Source organism: Arvicanthis niloticus, chromosome 3, assembly GCF_011762505.2.
Source record: "Arvicanthis niloticus isolate mArvNil1 chromosome 3, mArvNil1.pat.X, whole genome shotgun sequence".
NCBI classification, from domain to species: domain Eukaryota; kingdom Metazoa; phylum Chordata; class Mammalia; order Rodentia; family Muridae; genus Arvicanthis; species Arvicanthis niloticus.
The window spans coordinates 49,359,090-49,379,288 of NC_047660.1; the positions used below are offsets into that span (position 1 = coordinate 49,359,090).

The 20,199-nt window shown below is 43.1% G+C and overlaps 1 protein-coding gene and 1 pseudogene across 1 annotated transcript in view; both read left to right on the top strand.

The window, feature by feature from the left end:
- Nucleotides 1-1,669: 1,669 nt before the first annotated feature.
- The window catches only part of Piwil2 (piwi like RNA-mediated gene silencing 2), a 58,121-nt gene continuing 39,591 nt past the window's right edge, over nt 1,670-20,199 (top strand). The window contains exons 1-6 of the mRNA XM_034498906.2: nt 1,670-2,113; nt 4,382-4,618; nt 7,201-7,288; nt 7,416-7,554; nt 8,524-8,730; nt 9,927-10,037. Of these exons, the coding sequence (XP_034354797.1) occupies nt 4,427-4,618; nt 7,201-7,288; nt 7,416-7,554; nt 8,524-8,730; nt 9,927-10,037 (737 nt within the window). The 5' untranslated portion in view covers nt 1,670-2,113; nt 4,382-4,426. The remainder of the gene's footprint in view (nt 2,114-4,381; nt 4,619-7,200; nt 7,289-7,415; nt 7,555-8,523; nt 8,731-9,926; nt 10,038-20,199) is intronic.
- LOC117706382 (small nucleolar RNA SNORA70) lies at nt 7,922-8,008 on the top strand (annotated as a pseudogene).

Sequence of the window (20,199 nt, forward strand, 5' to 3'; positions counted from 1 at the left end):
TTTTCTGAAGTCAGAGTCCATGGTTCTTGTAGGACCACAGCATTTGAAGCTATGAATGTCTAGGAAGAGCTATACTGTATACACTTATGGATCCATTTTCCTTCCTAGGTTCTGGAGCCTGATGGGGTTATGACTTTTCTGTTATATCATCTCTAGCTGGAAGGATGGCTCAGTAGTTCAGAATACTGGCTGTTCTTCCAAAAGACCCTGGTTCAATTCCTAGCACCATACAGCAGTTCACTACTGTTTGTATTTCCAGTTCCAGGGGATCTGACAACCTAACACAGACATACTTGCAGGCAAAACACCAATGTATGTAAAGTAAAAGTAAATCATTAAAAAAAATATATCATCTAGGGCTGGAGAGATGGCTCAGTGGTTAAGAGCACTGCTCTTCCAGAAGTCCTGAGTTTGATTCCCAGCAACCACAACCATCTGTAATGGGATCTGATGCCATCTTCTGGGGTCTTCAGACAAAGACAACTACAATGTGCTTATATACATAAAATAAATTATTTTAAAAAATATATCATCTGTCCTTTATCTCAAAATACCTTATCTCAGCAATATGTGTGTGCTGTTTTGGCAAATAAATCATTGCATATGTTTATGGGGATACATGGTTTAGATGGGTAATGGTTTAGATGTATTTCATTGTAGAATGACTGCAGTAAATTAAATATATTCTTATGTCACACACCCCCACTGGCTCTGTGGGCATGCACATGGTGAGATAGTGTATGCTTTATAAGTGTTAGTTTTTGGGAGGTGCTGGAGATTGTACACAGGGGTCTTTGCATACATTATACAGTGCTGTATTTGTGTGTGCTTTTTAAACATTGCTACCCTAAAGATAAAACATTTATTAGCAACGTTAGCACCTCAACAGGGACTATAAACAGCAGGAGATATTGCTTATCTTCAGAAAGAATCCTAACAAATGCCATGGTTCCAATACTTCTTTTTATCTCCATTCCAAATAAGACTGGATTTTTTCCCTTGGTGTACAGATTACTTGGAAGCACTGTACTGAAGCTACGTACTTTTGGTTCAAAACTGAAAATCTAAGGAACTCAACCTACAATGCTTGCAATGAAATCTGCTTGTTTTGGGTTACCATCAGGTGTGTTCAAAGAACTGCTTCACGCCGAAGACTCTGACTCCTTTCCCTAAGCGACTGTTTCAATATGCAACGAGTGAATCTTTTCATGCAAGCTTTGGTCAGTGTTCCAAAAAGGATAGGGAGCTGGGGCTTTATTAGGGCTGGAGAACAGTTTTATTTCCCCCCCACCTCCCAACGTGGTGTCTTTGGTGCATCACTCAGTCCTGGACAGGGCAAGCGGTCTACCACAAAGCAACGGCCCTCTAACAAGTTTTGTTATTAATTGCACACTAGAGCCTTTAACCTGGGAGGATAGAGCAGGTCACTATCAACATGAACATATTAGCTAAATTTGTTTACAGGAGCAGCCCCACGCCTCGAAACTCAGTTTAAAATTACTCCCATAACTTCTAACACCGGTTTGAGAGCAACCTACACGTAGCTAGACTGCATGAAAGGGCGAGCCAATGAGGTGATAGACTCTCTTGAGTGGCAAGCTGTTTGGCCAATGGGCTGAGCCCCTGGACTAGGGCGGCCCGGAAATCAGGACTTGGGGCCACGTGGTTTATTCCAAGTGGCGGATGAGGCCGTGTTCTGCCTAGGCAGGGTGCTTCAGGCCCCTGACGACTCGAGGACCGAGACTCTGGTGTGGACGGCTAGGAGGGTTAAAGGCGCTCTGGTGCAGGCTTGAAGGGATTTTTTTTTTTTTTTCAACAGTTCAGGCTCCTGGTGGTAGGCAGGGCACTCTCACCCAGGGCCCCGCCCTCTTGGGGTAGCTGCTACCCCACGCCCCTCCCCCACAGGCACGAGGTGGCCTGGGCGGGGTCAGGGTGGACTGGAATTCGTTATTCCAGGCCGAGTGTGCGGAGGAATGCAGGGTTTGGAATAGGAGGGAAAGTAGGTGGCTCGAGGAGAGAGAGAGAGAGCGCGCTCGCTTCGGGGCTCAGTGGCACAAGACATAAAAAGAAATCGAGGCAAGACTGGGCTGGCCACAATCCAGTTGGTGGAAAGGTAATTTGCTGTCGTGGACCTTGGGTGGGATTTGCTTTGATGGACTTGGCCTCAGGTTAGGCCTGAGGCCTACTGCCCCTGCCCAAAGGGCACACATGGAGAACTGGAGAAGATAGGCCTGGCCTGAGGCCCTTCTCTGCTCTGTGCCTGAGATTTGACCCAGTGAGAGAAGCCGCTTGAAGGAAAGGCCATCTGGAGGAAGCGTCCAATCTGTGAATTCGGATACTAGGGTAAAAAGAATGCCAGAGGTCTGTGCCGTAACATCACTTCATATGTGCCAGTTAGGCAGCGGACTTCTACATTCTTCGGTAAGGCTAGGGTGGTGTGGCAAAAACTGCAAGCTACTGAGGACCACTTTTAGCAATCGAGGAGTTGAGTAACCGTCTTCTTTCTATGCGAGGCTGGATTTCTCTAGCTAATAATGCCAGCAGGTTTTTCAAAAGCTCAGAAGAGATTTCCTGGGTTTGGAGTGTTGCTCAAAGGTCTAATGCATGTTTAACATACATAAGGCCTTGGATCTGCTCCTCAGCATAAGAGGGAAAAAAGCAAAGAGGTTCTTCAGGGATCAGGAACAAGTCAGGGCAATGAAAGAACTCTTTTACAGAGTTGAGACTTGAAATCCATAAATTATTAAACGATTTTGAAGAGGCCTGATGGATCTTAGACTTGAGCTAGACTCAGGAGCTCATCCCTAAGTTAGCAGGGGAGGGAAGGAATTCAGTGGACCCCATGAAAGCCAAAAAGTAGTGTAAACTCAAAACAACAACAGCTTTGTTCCCTGGAGACCTCAGGCCTGTTGATGTTTTAAAACAACAACAAAACAAAAATGCCCCCCAAAAATCCAAAACCAACAAAAAACTGGATAAAGATTCAGAAAAGCAACCAAACCCAATAAGTTGAATGCAATTATAGATGAGGGGGAAAAAAACTGATATAGGAGAAAAACACAAAACTGAAACATATTTGTAGACAGAATAATTTTATGGTATGGCGATGTTAACTACAACAGAAATCATCCTCATATATAAAAATGATTCCTTTTTACAGTAGGGGATTAATTGATGGACCATTCCCTGAGAGGTTGTTTAGGCAGGGAAGCTTAAGGAGCTTTGGTTAGTGGGAGGTGCTTAGAATGTTCTTAGCTCAAATAGGAGCCTTATTCCTGTAATCCCAGCACACAGGAAGATTGCAAGTTCAAGACCTGCCTGAGCTATACAGCAAGATGCTTTCTCAAAAATAAGACAGGTATGGTGGCACAGGTCTGTTATCCCATCACTTGGGAGCCTGAGGCAGGGGGGTTGTCAAGAGTTCAGGGCCAGGTAGAGCTCCATAGCAAGACTCTGCCCTGCCTCTAAAGAAAAAACATGGTTTTTCTTCTAAGATGGGTTTCTCTGTGTAGCCCTGGCTGTCCTAGAACTTTCTCTGTAGACCAAGCTTTCCTTGAACTCAGAGATCTGCCTGCCTCTGCCTCCTGAGTGCTGGGATCAAATGCCTGTTCCAACACTGTTAAGAATTAGTATTATTTTTTGCTTTAAAAGAGAAAACCTTTAATGTGAATCTGTTATAGGAGACTGGCCCTGTCACTGATCTGACTTGGCCAATCAATCTCCTCTATTTTGTGAATCTGTTTTGGAAGAAGATAAAGGTAAACAGTGGGAATTTTAAGTGTTGTTTTTTTTTTTTTATTAGTTCTTAGCAAGTCTCACCCCTATGTGTTATGATCATACTCATTCCCCCCTCAAACCCCTCCCAGGCCCAACTTCCTTCCCTACCCACCCAAATTTGTGTCTTTAAAAAAAAAAAAAAACAACACTCAAATCAAATATGTGCTTCCCATACACTCCTGGATGTTCAGCCTTTCTCTGGAGCATGGTCAGTTTGCTAGAGGCTACATTGATAAAGAGAAATGACTCCCCTTCTCCTGCTATCAGTTGCCAATTAGCTCCTTGGCTGAGGGTAGGACTTCATGCCCACCTACCCTTTCCATGCTGGGAGGTGGTATGGCTTGAACAATAATCACTTCTTGATTGCATGGAAGTCCTATTGCACAAGATGGAAGAAACTATTGTCAGGCCAAGAACCTATGATGAGACAGGTCCTAGGCCCTAGGGTAGACTCTATGACTGTTATTCTGCTTAATGGACATAGTTTTAAACTGATTCCTGATGAAGTATTACAGCCATAGATTAATACATCTCCCAACTCTCATCAGAAAAGATTCTATTTACAGTAGATGGTGAATTTTGAATCCTCTGAAAATGCTGGCAGGTAACGAATTGGAACAGAACCAACAGTCATTTCTACAGCCTCTCAATGGATCCTGTCAGGCCATTGTTCAGGGGGCCCACTCCAGTCCACCCATCTCAATGTGTTCGGATGCCAGGCTGTTGGCCACAAGCTCCTAGACCTTTGGAACCAGCTTGGGGTAGGGCTGGACCTGCAGGCAGAGGCCTTCTGTTTAGAAAACCAGAAGAATCCAGCCCACCACTCCAGCCAGTACAAAAGGTAAGGCCACTCAGAGAGGGTTTAGGGAACTAGAACGCTATCTATAAAATCAAGGGCTGTTAGTTAGTTTGTTTGTTTGTTTGTTTGTCTTGACAAGTAGTTGCATTTTGTGGTCATACAATTCAAGTCCTAGAGAAAGTGCCTCACAGTAAACGCTAGATGGACTTACAGTTTTAAGGTTGGCTTCTAGCTTCTGTCCTCCACCCCCTCATTTCTCCAATTTGACGTTCTTTCATGTATAGTTGAGGGGTTTAAGCAGAAGTGGAAGTTGATGCTTCTGAGTGTTCAGATTCTTCTCTGGTTGGTTCTGTAGTATTGAATACAACAGAGAGCAATATTGTATGTTTAGTCAGATGTAGCTTTTATTTGCCTAGCAGTTCTAACTGGCACAGCAGCAAGCTTCCAGGACTACCACAGCAGTACAGTGATTCAGTTCAGTGGATAGTGTTTAAGAGAAAAAACAAAAACAAACAACCTCACAAGATGGAACCAAGGATGCAGCTCAGTTGGTAGAGCACCTGCCAGGCATGCACAGAACCTAGGATTTGATTCCCAGCACCATATAAACAAAGTGTGGATGCACACATCTGTAATCCTAGCAATGTGGAGGTGGAGACAGGAGAATCAAGTTCACTATTCATCTTTGACTATATAGCAAGTTTGAGACCAACCTGTAAAAAAAAAAAAAAACAAAGTAAAAAGATAAAATCTTAAACTTCTTATATCCTTAAATGATCTGTTTTTTTCTGTAAAATTGGTTAACCAATGTTCCTGTTCCCCTTTACCTTGGCTACATAGGTAGCTAAATAAACTTTGAAAAGGGCTGGAGAGAAGGCTCAGTTGGGAAAGTACTTCTACAGACCCGAGTCATGTCCAGCAGCCATGTAAAAGCTAGGCACAGTGGTCCTCGTCTGTAACCCCATGTCTGTAATCCCATTACTCCTACTGGGATCTGCGAAGCTGAGATGGGAGTATCTACAGACACTCGCAGGAGAGCTAACCTGGTGTATGCACCAGCTAACAAGCAGCCAGAGACTGGTCTCAGAGGTGGAAGACGGGGCCCTGGTCTCAAGGTTGTCTCCAACTTGCATATACCCTCTGTGACACATATGCTCCCAGTCACACTAATGCACAAAGAAAATAGTTTTTAATTTTTAAAGTTAAATAAGTTTAAATTTAATACTAAAATCAACCAACAAAACAAAAACTGGAGACTGAAGAGATACCTCAGCAGTTAAAAGCACTTGCTGCTCTTACACCCACATGTTGGTTTTATAACAGTTTACAACTTCAGTGCCAGGGGATCTGATGCCTTCTACTGACTTGACAGGCACCAGCACACATAGTACACACATATATACATGCAGGCAAAACAAGTCATACATATAAGATAAAAATAAATCTTTTAAAAATATTACTTACTGGGTGTGATGGAGCACACCTTTAATTCCAGCACTAATGAGGCAGATGCAGGTGGATTTCTGTGAGTTATATAGGCCAGCCTGGTCTACAGAGTGAGTTCCAGGTCGGCCAGAGCTGCATGGTGAGACCTTATTTCAAGTAAAAATTAAAACCTGGAAAAACACAACTATTTTTTGGTATTTTATTATGCTGTATATCAATTAATAGATTTTTTTTGTATATTATTATTATTTGTTGTTGTTGAGACAGGCTTTCTCTATATAGCCTTGGCTGTCCTGTGAACTTACAGTCTGCAGACCAGACTGGCTTGAAACTCACAGAAATCCACCTGCCTCTGCCTCCTGAGTGCCATGATTGTATGCCACTAAGCCTAGCCAAATTCATAGACATTTTTAATTTTTTTCCAGACTATATTAATGATAGGTTTATTGAGAAGCTGCTCTCAGGCAGGCAAGTTCACTGGCCCCAAGGACCAGGCCAAGGAAGTTGCCATAGGGAAAGGGGGGAGGGGAGGGAAAATGAAAGAGAGAACATAGGGAGAGAAGAGGGAGAGAATAAAAGTGTATTTATTCTTTTATGTGTTTTGGTGTTTTGTCTGCATGTATTTCTGTGCACCACACATATGCCTGGGGCCAGAGCTGGCAAAAGAGGGCATTGAATCCTCTGTTGCCCTGTGGGTACTGGATCTTCTGAAAGAGCAGCCAGTACCTTAACTTCAGAGCCATATCTCTATCCACTTAAATCTTAGCTCAACTACTTTTACTTTAAAGTATAATAAGATGTGGTAATAAGTATTGAAAGAAATTATGAAGTATTTTCTCCATTTTTTAAAAAATTACTACCTTTGCATTTGTTTTATGTACGTGTGTGTGTGTGTGTGTGTGTGTGTTTACACATGCTATATAGCATGTATGTGGAGGACACCTTGGTGGAGTGGTTCTGTCCATCTCCCATGTGGGTTCCAGGGACCAAACTCAGGTTCGGCAACAGGCTTTAGTAGTTTCTCCCATTAGTGCAGAACAATCTCACCAGCTGATTGTTCTTATTCTTATAACAGTGGTAGGATTTGGAGAAGGTGATTTTTCATTTATAAAGCCACTGAATCTAGAGTTCTAATCTGTTTCTTAGGATGACCTTACTAATTAATTACCTTTTCCTAGGAGTCTGTCGGTTTGGTGTCCATGTTCCGTGGCATGGGCCTTGACACAGCGTTCCGGGCCCCTTCCAAACGAGAGGCGCCTCCTTTAGGTATGTAGATGTCCGCTGAAGTATGGAGGGTTGTGTGACTGCTCAGCTCCTCTGTCCAGTGGGCTTCAGAAACCTAGCTGTGCAGCATGCTCAGCTCATAGTGACGGCTGAGCTTTGACTCTTACAGGCAGAGGAGTTCTAGGTCGAGGCTTGTCTGCTAATGTGGGCCGAAAGGACAGAGAAGAACCCCGTTCCTCTTTGCCTGATCCTTCGGTGCTGGCAGCTGGGGACAGCAAGCTGGCCGAGGCTTCTGTTGGTTGGAGTAGGTGGGTAAAGTCACTTTGTCCTGTAACCTCAAGTGTTGGATGCAAAGAGAGGCTCTGAGACAGGTGTGTTCCAGATGAGTATTTCTTAAACAGACATCCATGGTGGTGTGTCCCAGGAATAGTTGGTAGCTGCTCATCCAGGCAGTCATTGGGAAGGGAGAGTAGTTCCCACAGTACACCTTAGAGCTTCACTTGACTTATTATCACAGGGTCCTCTGATGGTAGATGTGAGTCACATTCTCCGCAGTTCTGCCTAGGAAGGCAGCTCTGAGGGCATACCCAGAGTGGCTAGTGAATGGCTCATTGTTTAAGAGAATCCTAAGGCTTAGCTTGGGCTCCTTGGGGCATCCCCTCCAAGAAAAGAAGGGTGAGCAGTGGCTGCACACAGCAGCCTCCTTGGGAGTACATGTACCTGATGCCAACATGGTTGTCCTAGGGGACCTAAGAAACAATTTTGTAGAGGTTTTCCTGTCTCTGATCTTAGTGCTGTCTCCAGTCTAGGCTCCAGACAGGTATGTGTGGTACCCTTGGGAAGCCCCAGGGCTGTAGCCAGAGTTCACACTGGCCAGGTCATCATGTCCATCTTCATCAAACTGCAGAATAAGGAACATTTCATTGAGGCCCTGTGTAGAGCCAGGTTCAAGTTCCCTGGGTGCCAGAAGATCCATACCTCAAAGAAGACCCATGCTTCACTAAGTTTAATGCAGATGAATTTGAAGACATGGTAGCTGAGAAAGAGCCCATCATGGATGGCTGTGGGGTCAAATAAACCCCAGTAGTGATCCCCTGAACAAATGGTAGGCCCTGCACTCCTAGGGGCTTTTCTATGTTGTCCTGCATCCCACCTAATCATATTTATTAGTAAATTTCACATCTAACTTTTAAAAATAAAGGAATGGTACACTTGAGGGGATAATCTAGATGTGGTGCAAACTAGAAAAGCCTCGATTTCTCTCTTTCTCATTTCAGAATGCTGGGAAGAGGTAGTTCTGATGTCTCTCTGTTACCACTGGGAAGAGCAGCTAGTAGTATAGGCAGAGGAGTGGACAAACCTCCCAGTGCCTTTGGCCTTACTGCTCGGGATCCCCCACGGCTGCCACAGCCTCCAGCTCTGTCTCCGACTTCACTGCATTCTGCCGACCCCCCTCCAGTCCTGACTATGGAACGAAAGGAAAAGTGAGTTAAGATCACCTGGTCTGAAGGAGGGATGGCAAGGAAGGGGTTCCCTGCAGTCTGCTCTTGGGCTGCTGGATAGAAATGTGGATATTGTTCTGTGAGTGCACATTGTTCTGGGATGATAGGGGCTGGAGAGTGTTTTGCCTTTTGATAGAGGGGAGATAGATGAAGAGATTCCAGAAGTACAGTAAGTTTAACAGTGAATATAAACAGTTCAGTGTCCCCAGTAAGCAGGCTCACAGCTTGTCACTTCAATTCCATGTGAGATTGACAGTTCTGTCACATTGAAGATAAGGAAGTCACCTAGAAGGAATATCACTCTGTGGAACAACTCCTTTGTTCTTAAGTATCTGGCCTTGTTTATTATAGTGCCATTTGTGGGGCAGCCCAGAAGATTTTGCTGTGTAACTAGATGTGGCTATGTTGGTATATCTTGACTCCCAGTTTGTGTATCTGTAAATTCAGTGGAAAATTTTTTCCAGTTGATGGGGCTGCTTAGCTGGTTATTGGGGTATATTGTAGGTAATTATGGATGCTGGAGAATTCAGGGAGTTCCTCTTGCCAGGTTGTGGGTAGTTGGCTGGAAGTTAGGCCTGGCTGCTCACCAAAGGCTTCTCCACGGCTCCTCACAGCACGACCCCAACACACGAGAAAGTCCTTGGGTTTCCAAAACCGGTTTATTGGCATGACGGATGGTAGATGGATCTGGATGCACCCCCCCCCAAAAAAAAAACCCAGGGCAGTCCTGAGTTAAATAGCGGGGGGGGGGGGGGGGGGGGGGGGGAAGGGTTGGGGAGGAATGCTTAATTGGCTCCACCTTCTGGCCTTCAGGTAACTCATCAGTATGTAAATCTCTCTAGGGCCTGAGGCCTGTTTATCACGCCCTCCACCTGTGAGAGTGACTGAAGAGTGCAGGTTGAATGGAGATTAGACCTCAGAGTCAGGAGCCTGGGTTCTGGGGGTGTAGCCGAACCCACAACCCAAGAAACAGGATACCCTTCCACAGCCTGACAGTATACGATGTGTTTGTTTTGTTTTGTTTTTAATGTAGTCCCAGGTGGCCTTGAACTCCTGGGCTCAAGGGATCTTCCACCTTAGCATCTAGAGTAGCTAGAACTAAGTTGTATATTATCATGCCTGGCTTGTACTTTTTTTTTTTTTTCTTTTCCCCTTTTTACTCTTTTTTTTCCCCCCAGAGAGATTTTGGTCAAGCAAGGATCAAAAGGAACACCTCAGTCTTTGGGACTGAACCTCATCAAAATCCAGTGTCATAATGAAGCAGTTTATCAGTATCATGTGACTTTCAGGTGTGTACAACTGTTTTTCTTCCTTGTGGACTTCCTAGAAGATAGGGATGTAAGTCTAGATAACTCAGCATGCTCTGAACTGCTTCTGACTATCTCCTGTAAGCCTGCACTCAAGGTTCTGGGAGGAAGTCCACAGTGTTCATGTGTGCTTTGGCTCTTTTCCTAATTCAGATTTGGATTGAATAGGTCCAGGCTTGTGGTATGAAGCTAGAAATGGATTTAATGTGGAGTTATGGGCTGTAATCTCAGGCCTGTGGCTTGCTTGGCTCTTTCCAGGGTCTCCTCTGTTCTTCTGACTGTATTGATGCCTGAGCCCAGGGTCTCACACATGCTGGGCAAGTGCTCTACTACTGAGCAGCACCCAGCACCCTTCCATCACTTCTTGGCTCATCTTTGTAATTTTTTTTCCTTTTATTAAACTCCTATCACTTGTATAAATCCATAACTCAGAAGCCTGGGCCTTCCTGTACATATGTTATAGTCAACATTAGTCTCTCCAGTGGCAGTCCAGGATTAAAACTCAATGGTATGGGGATAGAGTAATAGCTCAGTGCTTAAGAGCATATGCTTCTCTTGCAGAGGACCCAAGCTTGGTTCCCAGCATCCTTCTTAGATAGCTCACAACCAGCTGTAAGTCCAGCTCCAGGTGGATCTGACATCACACCTGAACATAGACACATACACATACAAATGATTAAAAGTAATAAAAATAAATCTTAGAAATAAACTCAGCTTGAAATCAAAGGAAAGACTTTTTTTGTTTTGTTTTGTTTTGTTTTGTTTTTCGAGACAGAGTTTCTCTGTGTAGTCCTGGCTGTCCTGGAATTCACTCTGTAGACCAGGCTGGCCTCGAACTCAGAAATCCGCCTGCCTCTGCCTCCCAAGTGCTGGGATTAAAGGCGTGCGCCAACACCGCCTGGCGACTTTTAATTTTATACCAACATTTTAGGATTTTTTTCTACTTTTGAAATGTAAGGGTTTATAGGAGTTTATGGGTTTTTTTTTTTTTGTTTTGTTTTTGTTGTTGTTGTTGTTTTTGTTGTTTTTTTGTTTTTTTTTTTGTTTTTTTGTAAGATCATAGGAAAGCCTTGGTCTAGAGGTTATTGGCTGGAAGCATGGAAAACAAATGTTATGAAATATATTTGAAGAAAATGCAAAGAGAGAAGCCTGCACTTTTCTGACAGTTATTATAACCTTGGAGGAGAACATGTTCTCCTGTGTGTACACACTGTGACACTGACATATCTAACACATCATCTGCTTGTGAGAACATGTACGACTCCCTTTAGCAGCATATCATAACTTGGAGTCACATGCTCTGATGTGCTTTAGTACACTCACTGAAGCTCACTCTCCCAGCAGAGCACTGCTGCCTTGATAGGTGTCTCCCCTCCTCATCTCCCACCACCATTACCCTACTCTGTATGGTTGTTTTTGTTTTCCACCTATACGTGAGATCTTTAGAAAAGATTTTAAATTACGTGTATTTATGTGTCTGTGTGTGGGTATATGCATACGTGTGCAGGTATACAAAGAGCTCAGAGATGTCAGATCCACTTGGAACTGGAGTTTCAGGCATCTATGGACACAGGTTCTAGGAACAGAGCTCAGGTCCTCTGCAAGAACAGTACATGTTTTTGTTTGTTTGTTTGTTTGTTGGTTTTGTTTTTCGAGTCAGGGTAGTCCTGGTTGTAGACCAGGCTGACCTTGAACTCAGAGATATGCTTGCCTCTGCCTATGGAGTGCTAGGATTAAAGGCGTGTACCACCTATGTACATGTTCCTGACTACTGTCTTGTTTCACATAGAATAATGTCCTGTAGGCTCATCCATTCAGCAAATGGCAGAGTTCATTTTTACAACTGCAAAAAATGAGGTATAGACACATCCTGTAATCCCAGAACTAGGAAGTTGTGCTAGTCAGAATTTCTGTTGCTGAGATGAAACACCCTGACCAAAAAGCAAGTTGGAGAGGAAAGGGTTATACTTCCAGTTCATAGTCCATCATTGGAGGTAGTTAGGATAGGAACTCAAGCAGGGCTGGAACCTGGAGACAGGAGCTGATACAGAGACCATAAAGGGGTGTTGCTTACTAGCTCACTTCCCATGGCTTGCTCAGCTTGCTTTCTTATGGAATCCAGACCACCAGCCCAGGGATGGCACCACCCACTGTGGGTTAGGCCTTCCCGTATTGATCACTAATTGAGAAAATGTCTTACAGCTGGATCTCATGGAAGCATTTCCTTATCTGAGGCTCCTTCCTCTCTGATGAATCTAACTTGTGTCAAGGTAGCATACAAAACTAACCAGTACAGAGGCCAAAGCAGAATTATCATTCATTCAAGGCCAGTCTGGCTACATAGTAAATTCCTGGGTAGAGTAAGATCTTGTTTCGTGTGTGTGTGTATATGTATGTATATGATATACTCCGATAACTGGTGTTAATAATTAAATGATAACGAAGTACTCAGTTCTAAAAATCATGTCGGCCGGGCGGTGGTGGCGCACGCCTTTAATCCCAGCACTTGGGAGGGAGGCAGAGGCAGGCGGATTTCTGAGTTCGAGGCCAGCCTGGTCTACAGAGTGAGTTCCAGGGCAGCCAGGGCTACACAGAGAAACCCTGTCTCGAAAAACAAAATAAATAAATAAATAATAAAAAATAAAATAAAAAATAAAAATCATGTCACTCCCACCAAGCTTCATCTAACAACATGCAAGAGGGGATAGAAAGAATGTAAGAGCCCATGGATAGAGAAGTGTGCTGCTTAAAGAACTTCTAAACATGACATGGCCATTGTGTTCATGAATTCAGTGCAGGGTGGTCATCTTGCAGAACAACACAAAATTGGCCTGGTAATACTTTATCATGGAGGAGGAAGGGCTGACAAGCAAGGCCCTGTGAGACAATGGTAGTTGATGGTCATTGGAGAAAGTGGATATAATTTTCTTCACTGGTGTAGTCATTGAAAAGTTGCCCATATTCCAGTTAATAACACCATGCAAACGATCCCCATGAAACTCAGTGGGTCATACACAAAGACATGACAGTAGGGGGCTAGAGCTATGGCTCCAAACTTATGAGCACTGGCTGCTCTTGCAGAGGACCAGGGTTCAATTCTCAGCATGTATAAGATGGCTCACAACCATCTGTAACTCTAGTTAGGGAATTTGACACTCTTTTTCTGGCTACTATGGGCACCAGACACTTACATGGTATATAGATATACATGGACAGAACACATAATAAAAAGAAAGTTTTAAATTTTAAAAATCTTACATGAAAGCAGGACAGGAAGCTTTTTAAAATAAGATTCAAGAAAAACTTATTAGTTTTTGTTTGTTTTTAGGATTGGGATACTTTTTAAGCATTTATACAATTTTTAAAAATGTATTCTTCTCTTATACAATACATCCCAACTTCAGCTTCCCCTCTGTACTCCTTCTAGTCCCTCCCACCTTCCCTCTCCCCCAGATCCACTGCCCTCTCTGCCTTCTCCAAGAAAAGAGCAGGTCTCCCAGGGACATTAACTGAACATGACACAATAAAATACAGTAAGACCAGCACAAAACCCTGGCATCAGGGCTGGGCAAAGCAACCCAGTAGAAGGAGAAGGGTTCCAAGAGCAGGCAAAGGAGTCAGAGATACTTTCACTCATACTGTTAGGAATCCACAAAACCCCCAAGCCAACTAACAGATATGCAGAGGACCTAGCACAGACCCATAGGGCTTCACTATTGTTGTTCCAGTCTCTGTGAATCCCCAGGAGTCCTGCTTAGTTGATTCTGAGGGCTGTGCTCTCTGGTGTCCTAGATACCTTTGGTTACCACAGTTCTTCATCCTCTTCTTCTGCAGAGTACCCAACACTCCCAGGGAAGGGCCCAATGGAGACCTACAATTTAGATTGTCTCTTTGCCTACTGTTTGGCTGTGGGTCTATGCATTTGCTCCCATCAGCTGTTGGAGGAAGCCTCTCTGATGATGACTAGGTTATGCGCTGATCTATGAGTATAACATACTATCATTAGAAATAATTAATTAATTTATTGGATAGTCATGTTTGATTCTATCCTAAGTCTTTGGGCTATCCAGCCTCTGGTTCCTACTTATTCAGTGTCAGGCATGGGCTCCCTCTTTTGTGTGGGGATCAAATTAGACTAGTCATTGGTTGGACACTCCTACCAGTTCTGTGTCATCAACTGCCCCAGTACATCTTGCGGGCAGGATAGATTGTAGGTTGAAAGCTTTGTGGCTGGGTTGTTGTCTGAGTTCCACCACTCAGTCTTTGCTGGTTACAGAAGATGGATGGTTCAGACTCTGTATCCTCCATAACTAGGAATCCTTGCTAGAGTTACCCTTAAAAATTCCAGTGTTCCCTCTGCACTAGGTTTCCAATTCCCTTCCCCCCAATGCCCCCCAATTCCAGTCTTTCCCCATGTTCTCTGTCTCCATCCATCCCCACCCTACCTGATCCCTTCTATTCCCATTCCCACCCATCCCCAGTCTAGCCACAAAATCTATTTTTCCTTCCCAGAAAGATCACGGATCTTCCCTTGAACCTTCCTTGTTAACTTAGCCTCTCCGGGTCTGTGGATTGTAGTACAATTATCATTTACTTAACAGCTAATATTCACTTATAAGGGAGTACATACTGTGTTTATCTGGGTTACCTCACTCAAGTTGACTTTTTGTTATTGTTGTTTCACCCATTTGCCTCCAAATTCCATGATGCCATGTTTTTAATGGCTGAGTAATACTCCACTATATAAATGTACCACATTTTCTTTATTCATTTTTCAGTTTAGAGCTATCTAAGCTGTTTCCAGTTTCTAGCTATTATGAATAAAGCTGCTATGAACATAGTTGATCAAGTGTCCTTGTAGGATGGAGTTTTTTGGGTATATGCCAAGAGGAGTATAACTGGGTCTTGAGGTAGATCAATTTCCAATTTTCTGAGGAACTACCATATTAATTTCCATAGTGGCTGTGCAAATTTTTACTCCTACCAGCAACAGAGGAGTGTTTCCCTTGCTCCACGCTCTCACCAGTATGAGCTGTCCCTTGTATTTTTGATCTTAGCCATTCTGACAGGTGTAAGATAGAATCTCAAAATGACCTATCTGGACTTCTGGCCAGCATGGCCTTGAGTCTCTGCTTGAGTTGGGGCCTGGCATGTTGTGATGAGGAGGAGAGTGGAGATTGGGTAGATTGGGAGGGGGGCTACCGAGAGAGAGACGGGGAGGTCCATGAGTGGGTGGCTGGCCTGCCTGGGGTTCCAGCATGGACTGTGGTGGGGCAGACTGCAGGAGGGAGTTCCTTAGGAGGAGGAAGAGGAACCACTGTACTGGAGAGGGATAGGGCATGAGAGATGGTCCTGCCATGAAAACTACTAAATTCATTATGCACATGCACGGAACTTTCAGAGGAATAATAAAGGATACAGCATGGAATTAACTCTGTTGTGTTTCACATTTTTCTGTATTTACCTGCTGATAAATGTGTCTTGGCTATTGTGAATTTGCTAAAGTAAATCTAGGTATGAGTATAGATGTTTCTTTGAAATAGTCAATTGTAGATCTTTTATGTCTATATCCATAAGTAGAATTACTGGGTTATATATATTTTTAGGTTTTTATATGCATATGTATGTATATAACTTCATATGTGCACACATGTAAAGTCTAGAAAAAACCTCAGGTGTCATCTTCAGGAAGGCCATTCACTTCTCTTAAATCAAGGTCTTTCATTGGCTTGAACTTCACCAGTTAGGCCAGAGTGTCTGGCTAGCAGACCCCAGAGATTCTCCTATCTGTGAGACTACAAGGATATGCCCTGGGTGCCTAAGAGAGGTTGAATGATTAAACACACTGGCTACTCTTCTAGAGGATCTGGCTTCAATTTCTAACACATACATGGTGGTTCACAACCATCTAGAACTCCAGTTCCAGTGTATCAGACACCCTCTCTGGCCTCCACAGGAACTACACACACACACATGGTATGTAGACATCATGCCCTGTATTTTTTCATGGGTTCTGGGGGTTGAACACTTGTGCTTTTAAGGAAAGAAGTTTACCAATTAATACATTGCTTCAGATTTGTTCTCAGTTTTCTCAAGAGCCACCATACTCTTTTCCAAAATGGCTCTACTAAGAAATGTGAATTTTTGAAGGACAGCTACTAAAAGTGGAAAATGGAATGGAAAGAGAGAAGAAAGTGATGGTTAGGAGGAAAGGACCCAGAAGAATTGTAACGACCCAAGAAAAGATCCTTCTGAATGTGGGCAACATAGTTGATTTAGACCACAAGGAAAAAGAAAGTTAATTTGATCTGCTTTCAGTGTCCCCTTGATAGTCTTCTGTGAACATTGTTAGAGTTACAGAGAAAATGCCTAAGATTAAAGGAACCAGGAAGAACATAGGCCATGAGGAACAGCCCATGAACCTACCACTCATTTCAAAAGCTGGAAAGAAGAATGATAAAAGAAGGCAGCAAGATTTCCTACCAGGGAGCCAGGCAGTGGTAGTGTAAGCCTTTAGTCCCAGGACTCAGGAGGCAGAGGTAAGCAGATCTTTGTGACTCCAGTTTAGTCTACAAAGCAAATACCAGGACAACCAGGGCTGTTACACAGAGAAACCCTTTCTCCAAAACAAAACAACACCCCGCCCCCCAATTTACTACTAGGGATAAGGAAACAGAGCACAGCTCACATTTGATGGAAAGGGAAGGAGGCAGTGAAGACAACCAAGTGGAATCCCAGGAAACAGGCCTAGCATGGACTGTAAGAGGAGGGCTGGATATCAGAGGGGAGAATGCTTTTGTTATGGACGGACTGGTACATTCTGATGAAGCAGGAAGGGTTTCTTGCATTGATTAGGCCCTAAAGAAGCCATGGAATTGTAGGGCGGAGATTTGTATGATCTAAATGGTGTTTGTGTGTGAGCATGCACAGGCACAGAGGTCAGCATTGGGCAGTGTTCTCAGCTTCTGTCAACCTTGTTTCTTAAGACATGGCCCTCACTACAACCTGTGGCTCTGCTTAGATGAGGCTGGGCGGCCAGCAAGTTCCGAGGATCCACCTGTCTATAGCTTCTAGTTACTAGAATTACAAGTAAGCTACCATGAGTGTTAGGAGAAGACTCAGGTCCTCTTAAAACAGTGTTATATTGGTTATGTCAACTTGACACAAACTCTGTTACCTAGAACAAAGAACCTCAGCTGTGGAAATGCCCTCCTCACTAGGTTGTCTGTAGGGAAGTCTGGAGGGCATTTCTTGATTGACTGACATGAGAGGTCCCAGCCCACTGTGGGTAGTGGCATCTCTGAGTAGGTAGGTCCAAGGTAGTATAAGAAAAGCAGGCTGACAAACACTAGGTGGAATTCAGGCAATTGTGCTGAAAGGGGGAGGGAGGATTGTAGAAGCCTGAGGGATCAAGTACACCACAAGAAAACTCAGAGAATCAACAAACCTGGATTCAGGCTCACTGAGACTGAAACAACAATAAGGGAGTTGTTGTGGGTCTAACCTAGGCGCTTGGCAAATGTGTTAGAGTTGTGTAGCTTGGTGTTTTTGTGGGATTCCTGTTTTTGGTACTTTTATCTGCTTTTGGGAGCCTTGTCCAACCTTAATATGAAGGAAAGTGCCAAATCTTACTGCCACTTGAAATGCCATATTATGTTGACAGCTCTGGGAAGCCTGCTCTTTCCCTTCCCTTTCTGAAGGGAAATAGAAGAGTGGATGGGGAGGGAGGAGATGGGGCACTGGAGGGAGGGAGGGAGGGAGGGAGGGAGGAGAAACTGCTGTCCAGATGTAATACATGAGAGAAGAAATTAAGAAAAAAAGAAAAAAGGAAGCAGGCTGAGCAAGCCAGTAATCAGTACTCTTCTATGGGTTCTGTTTCAGTTTCTGCCTCTAATTTCCTGGCTTTAATTCCTGCCCTAATTTTCCTTAGTGATAGGATGTGATCTAAGAGTTGTACACTGGAATAAACCATTTCCTCCTTCAATTTGATTTTGGTCATGGTGTTTTGTCATGGCTATAAAAAAAGCAAACTAGGGCAGGGTCAAGCACTTCACTGACTGAGCCATCTCCCTGGCCCCAGTTGGACTTTTGAAGCCATGATGTGAAGGTGGTATAATTGAGAAGATATTGATAATATGGAAAACGTTGATGTGGTGAAGAAGTTGTCTGTAGTTTTGTAGCTTTCTCATGGAATATGAACAGGAAGGGGAATGTCAGAATATTGCTCTAAGTGTACACAGTTAGTTTGTCCCAATCTGAATGCCCCAGAATCTAAAAATTTTTGAATGTGGACATGAAGTTATAAGTAGAAATTACACACCATGAAACTTTCATATACAGAATTGTTAAAAGTATTATGTAAGGGGCTGGAGAAATGGCTCAGTGGCTAAGAGCATTTGCTGTTCTTGCAGAAGGTTAAGGTATTCCCAGTACCCACATTGTGACTCATAAACATTGGTAACACCAGTTCCCAGGGATCCAGTGCCCTCTTCTGACCTCCATGGTCATCAGGCACATGTATGTTACATATACATAAGTTATTCTAACCTCCATGGTCAGCAGGCACATATGAGCTACATATACATGCAGTTAGGTGAAATATTCATACACACAAAACAGATTGAGCCAGGTGTAGTGGTACAGGACTTTGGTACTCAGGAAGCAGAGGCAGGCTGATACCCACAAGGCCAAGACTAACCTGGTCACACAGTGAGTTCCAAGCCGGCGAGGGCTACAAAGTAAAGACCCTCTTTCAAAAAACAGTGACAACAAAAAAACCTTAAAACCTAAAAAAGTGTTTTTAAATATATAAAATTACCTTTAGACTGGGCATGTATGAAACATGAATGCATTTCATGTTTATACTGAAGTCTCATCCCCGATATTTCATTTTGTATATGCAAATACTTCAGGATCAAAACACTTTGGAGTTAAGCATTTTGCATAACGTATATTCAATCTGCAGATGAGATTTTTTTGAGGAGAAATGTTATCATGTGAATATTTAATGTTAGGCATGCCAGTTGAATTTTGTTAAGTCTTCCTATACTTGAATATACTTGGCTCTTTTTTTTGGTCTTGGATTTGTTCGCACTTTACAGTTGCAGCCCAAGATTTTATCTTAGTGTATATAGTAGAACAATCCTTGAGTTAGGTAGCTGCTGCAAGCTTTTAACTGTCAGCTTGCTGCAGCGAATAATAAAAAGTTTAACTTGTCATGAATGAAAAAATGATTAAAATCCTCATTAAAAATATCTAGGGCATAATATTGTGGTTCATGCCTTTAATCCCAGAACTTGAAAGTCAGAGGCAGGTGGATCTCTTTGAGTTCAAGGCCAGCCTGATCTACAGAGATTTTTGTCTCAACAACAAAACACAAGCAGTTTAGAGGCTGGAGAGATGGTTTAGAGGTTTAAAAACAACAAAAACTTGCTGTTCTTGCAGAGGACTGAGTTCAGTTCAGCATCCATATCAGGTGATTCACAACCCCTGTAATTCCTGCTCCAGGGAATCTGCTACTTTGCACATATACACAAACATATGCATGAATACGTAAAAATAAATCTTGAAAAAGATTTTTTTTTAAACAAAGGAAAAAAACAATTTAAAAATGCATGCCTCTGAAGATTCAGAGCAGGGATTGGCAGACCACAATCAGTCCAAGGTCAGGCCTGGCTCTCAGCTTGTTTTACTGTGAAGTTTTATTAAACTTGGCTATACTCATGAGATTCTATGCTATGATTTTGTGTTGTTATAGCAGAGATGCAGTAGTGTATGGTCATGTAAAGCCTTAGATACTTACAGCATAGCCTTTTACAGTGTTCTCATCCCCTGCTTGGAAGTCTAGAAGGATATAAATGATGTGTAAAAGCAAGCTGTCTAGAATTATGGATTTTTGTTTGTTTTGTTTTATTTTATTCTTTTTGTTTTTTTGTTTTTTTGCTTTCCCTTCAGAGCTTTCTCAGTTGTTTAGAGATGTCTTAAACTGATGATCCTTCTGCCTCAGCCTCTCATGTAGCTAATTGCAGGCTTACACTCCAAGCCTGGTAGATTAGTTACATTTTCTAATGTTTCTATTCCAGCAGGTACCTTGAATCATTGTCTTTTTAGTCACCTATATAATTATAAATATGACCACTAGGTG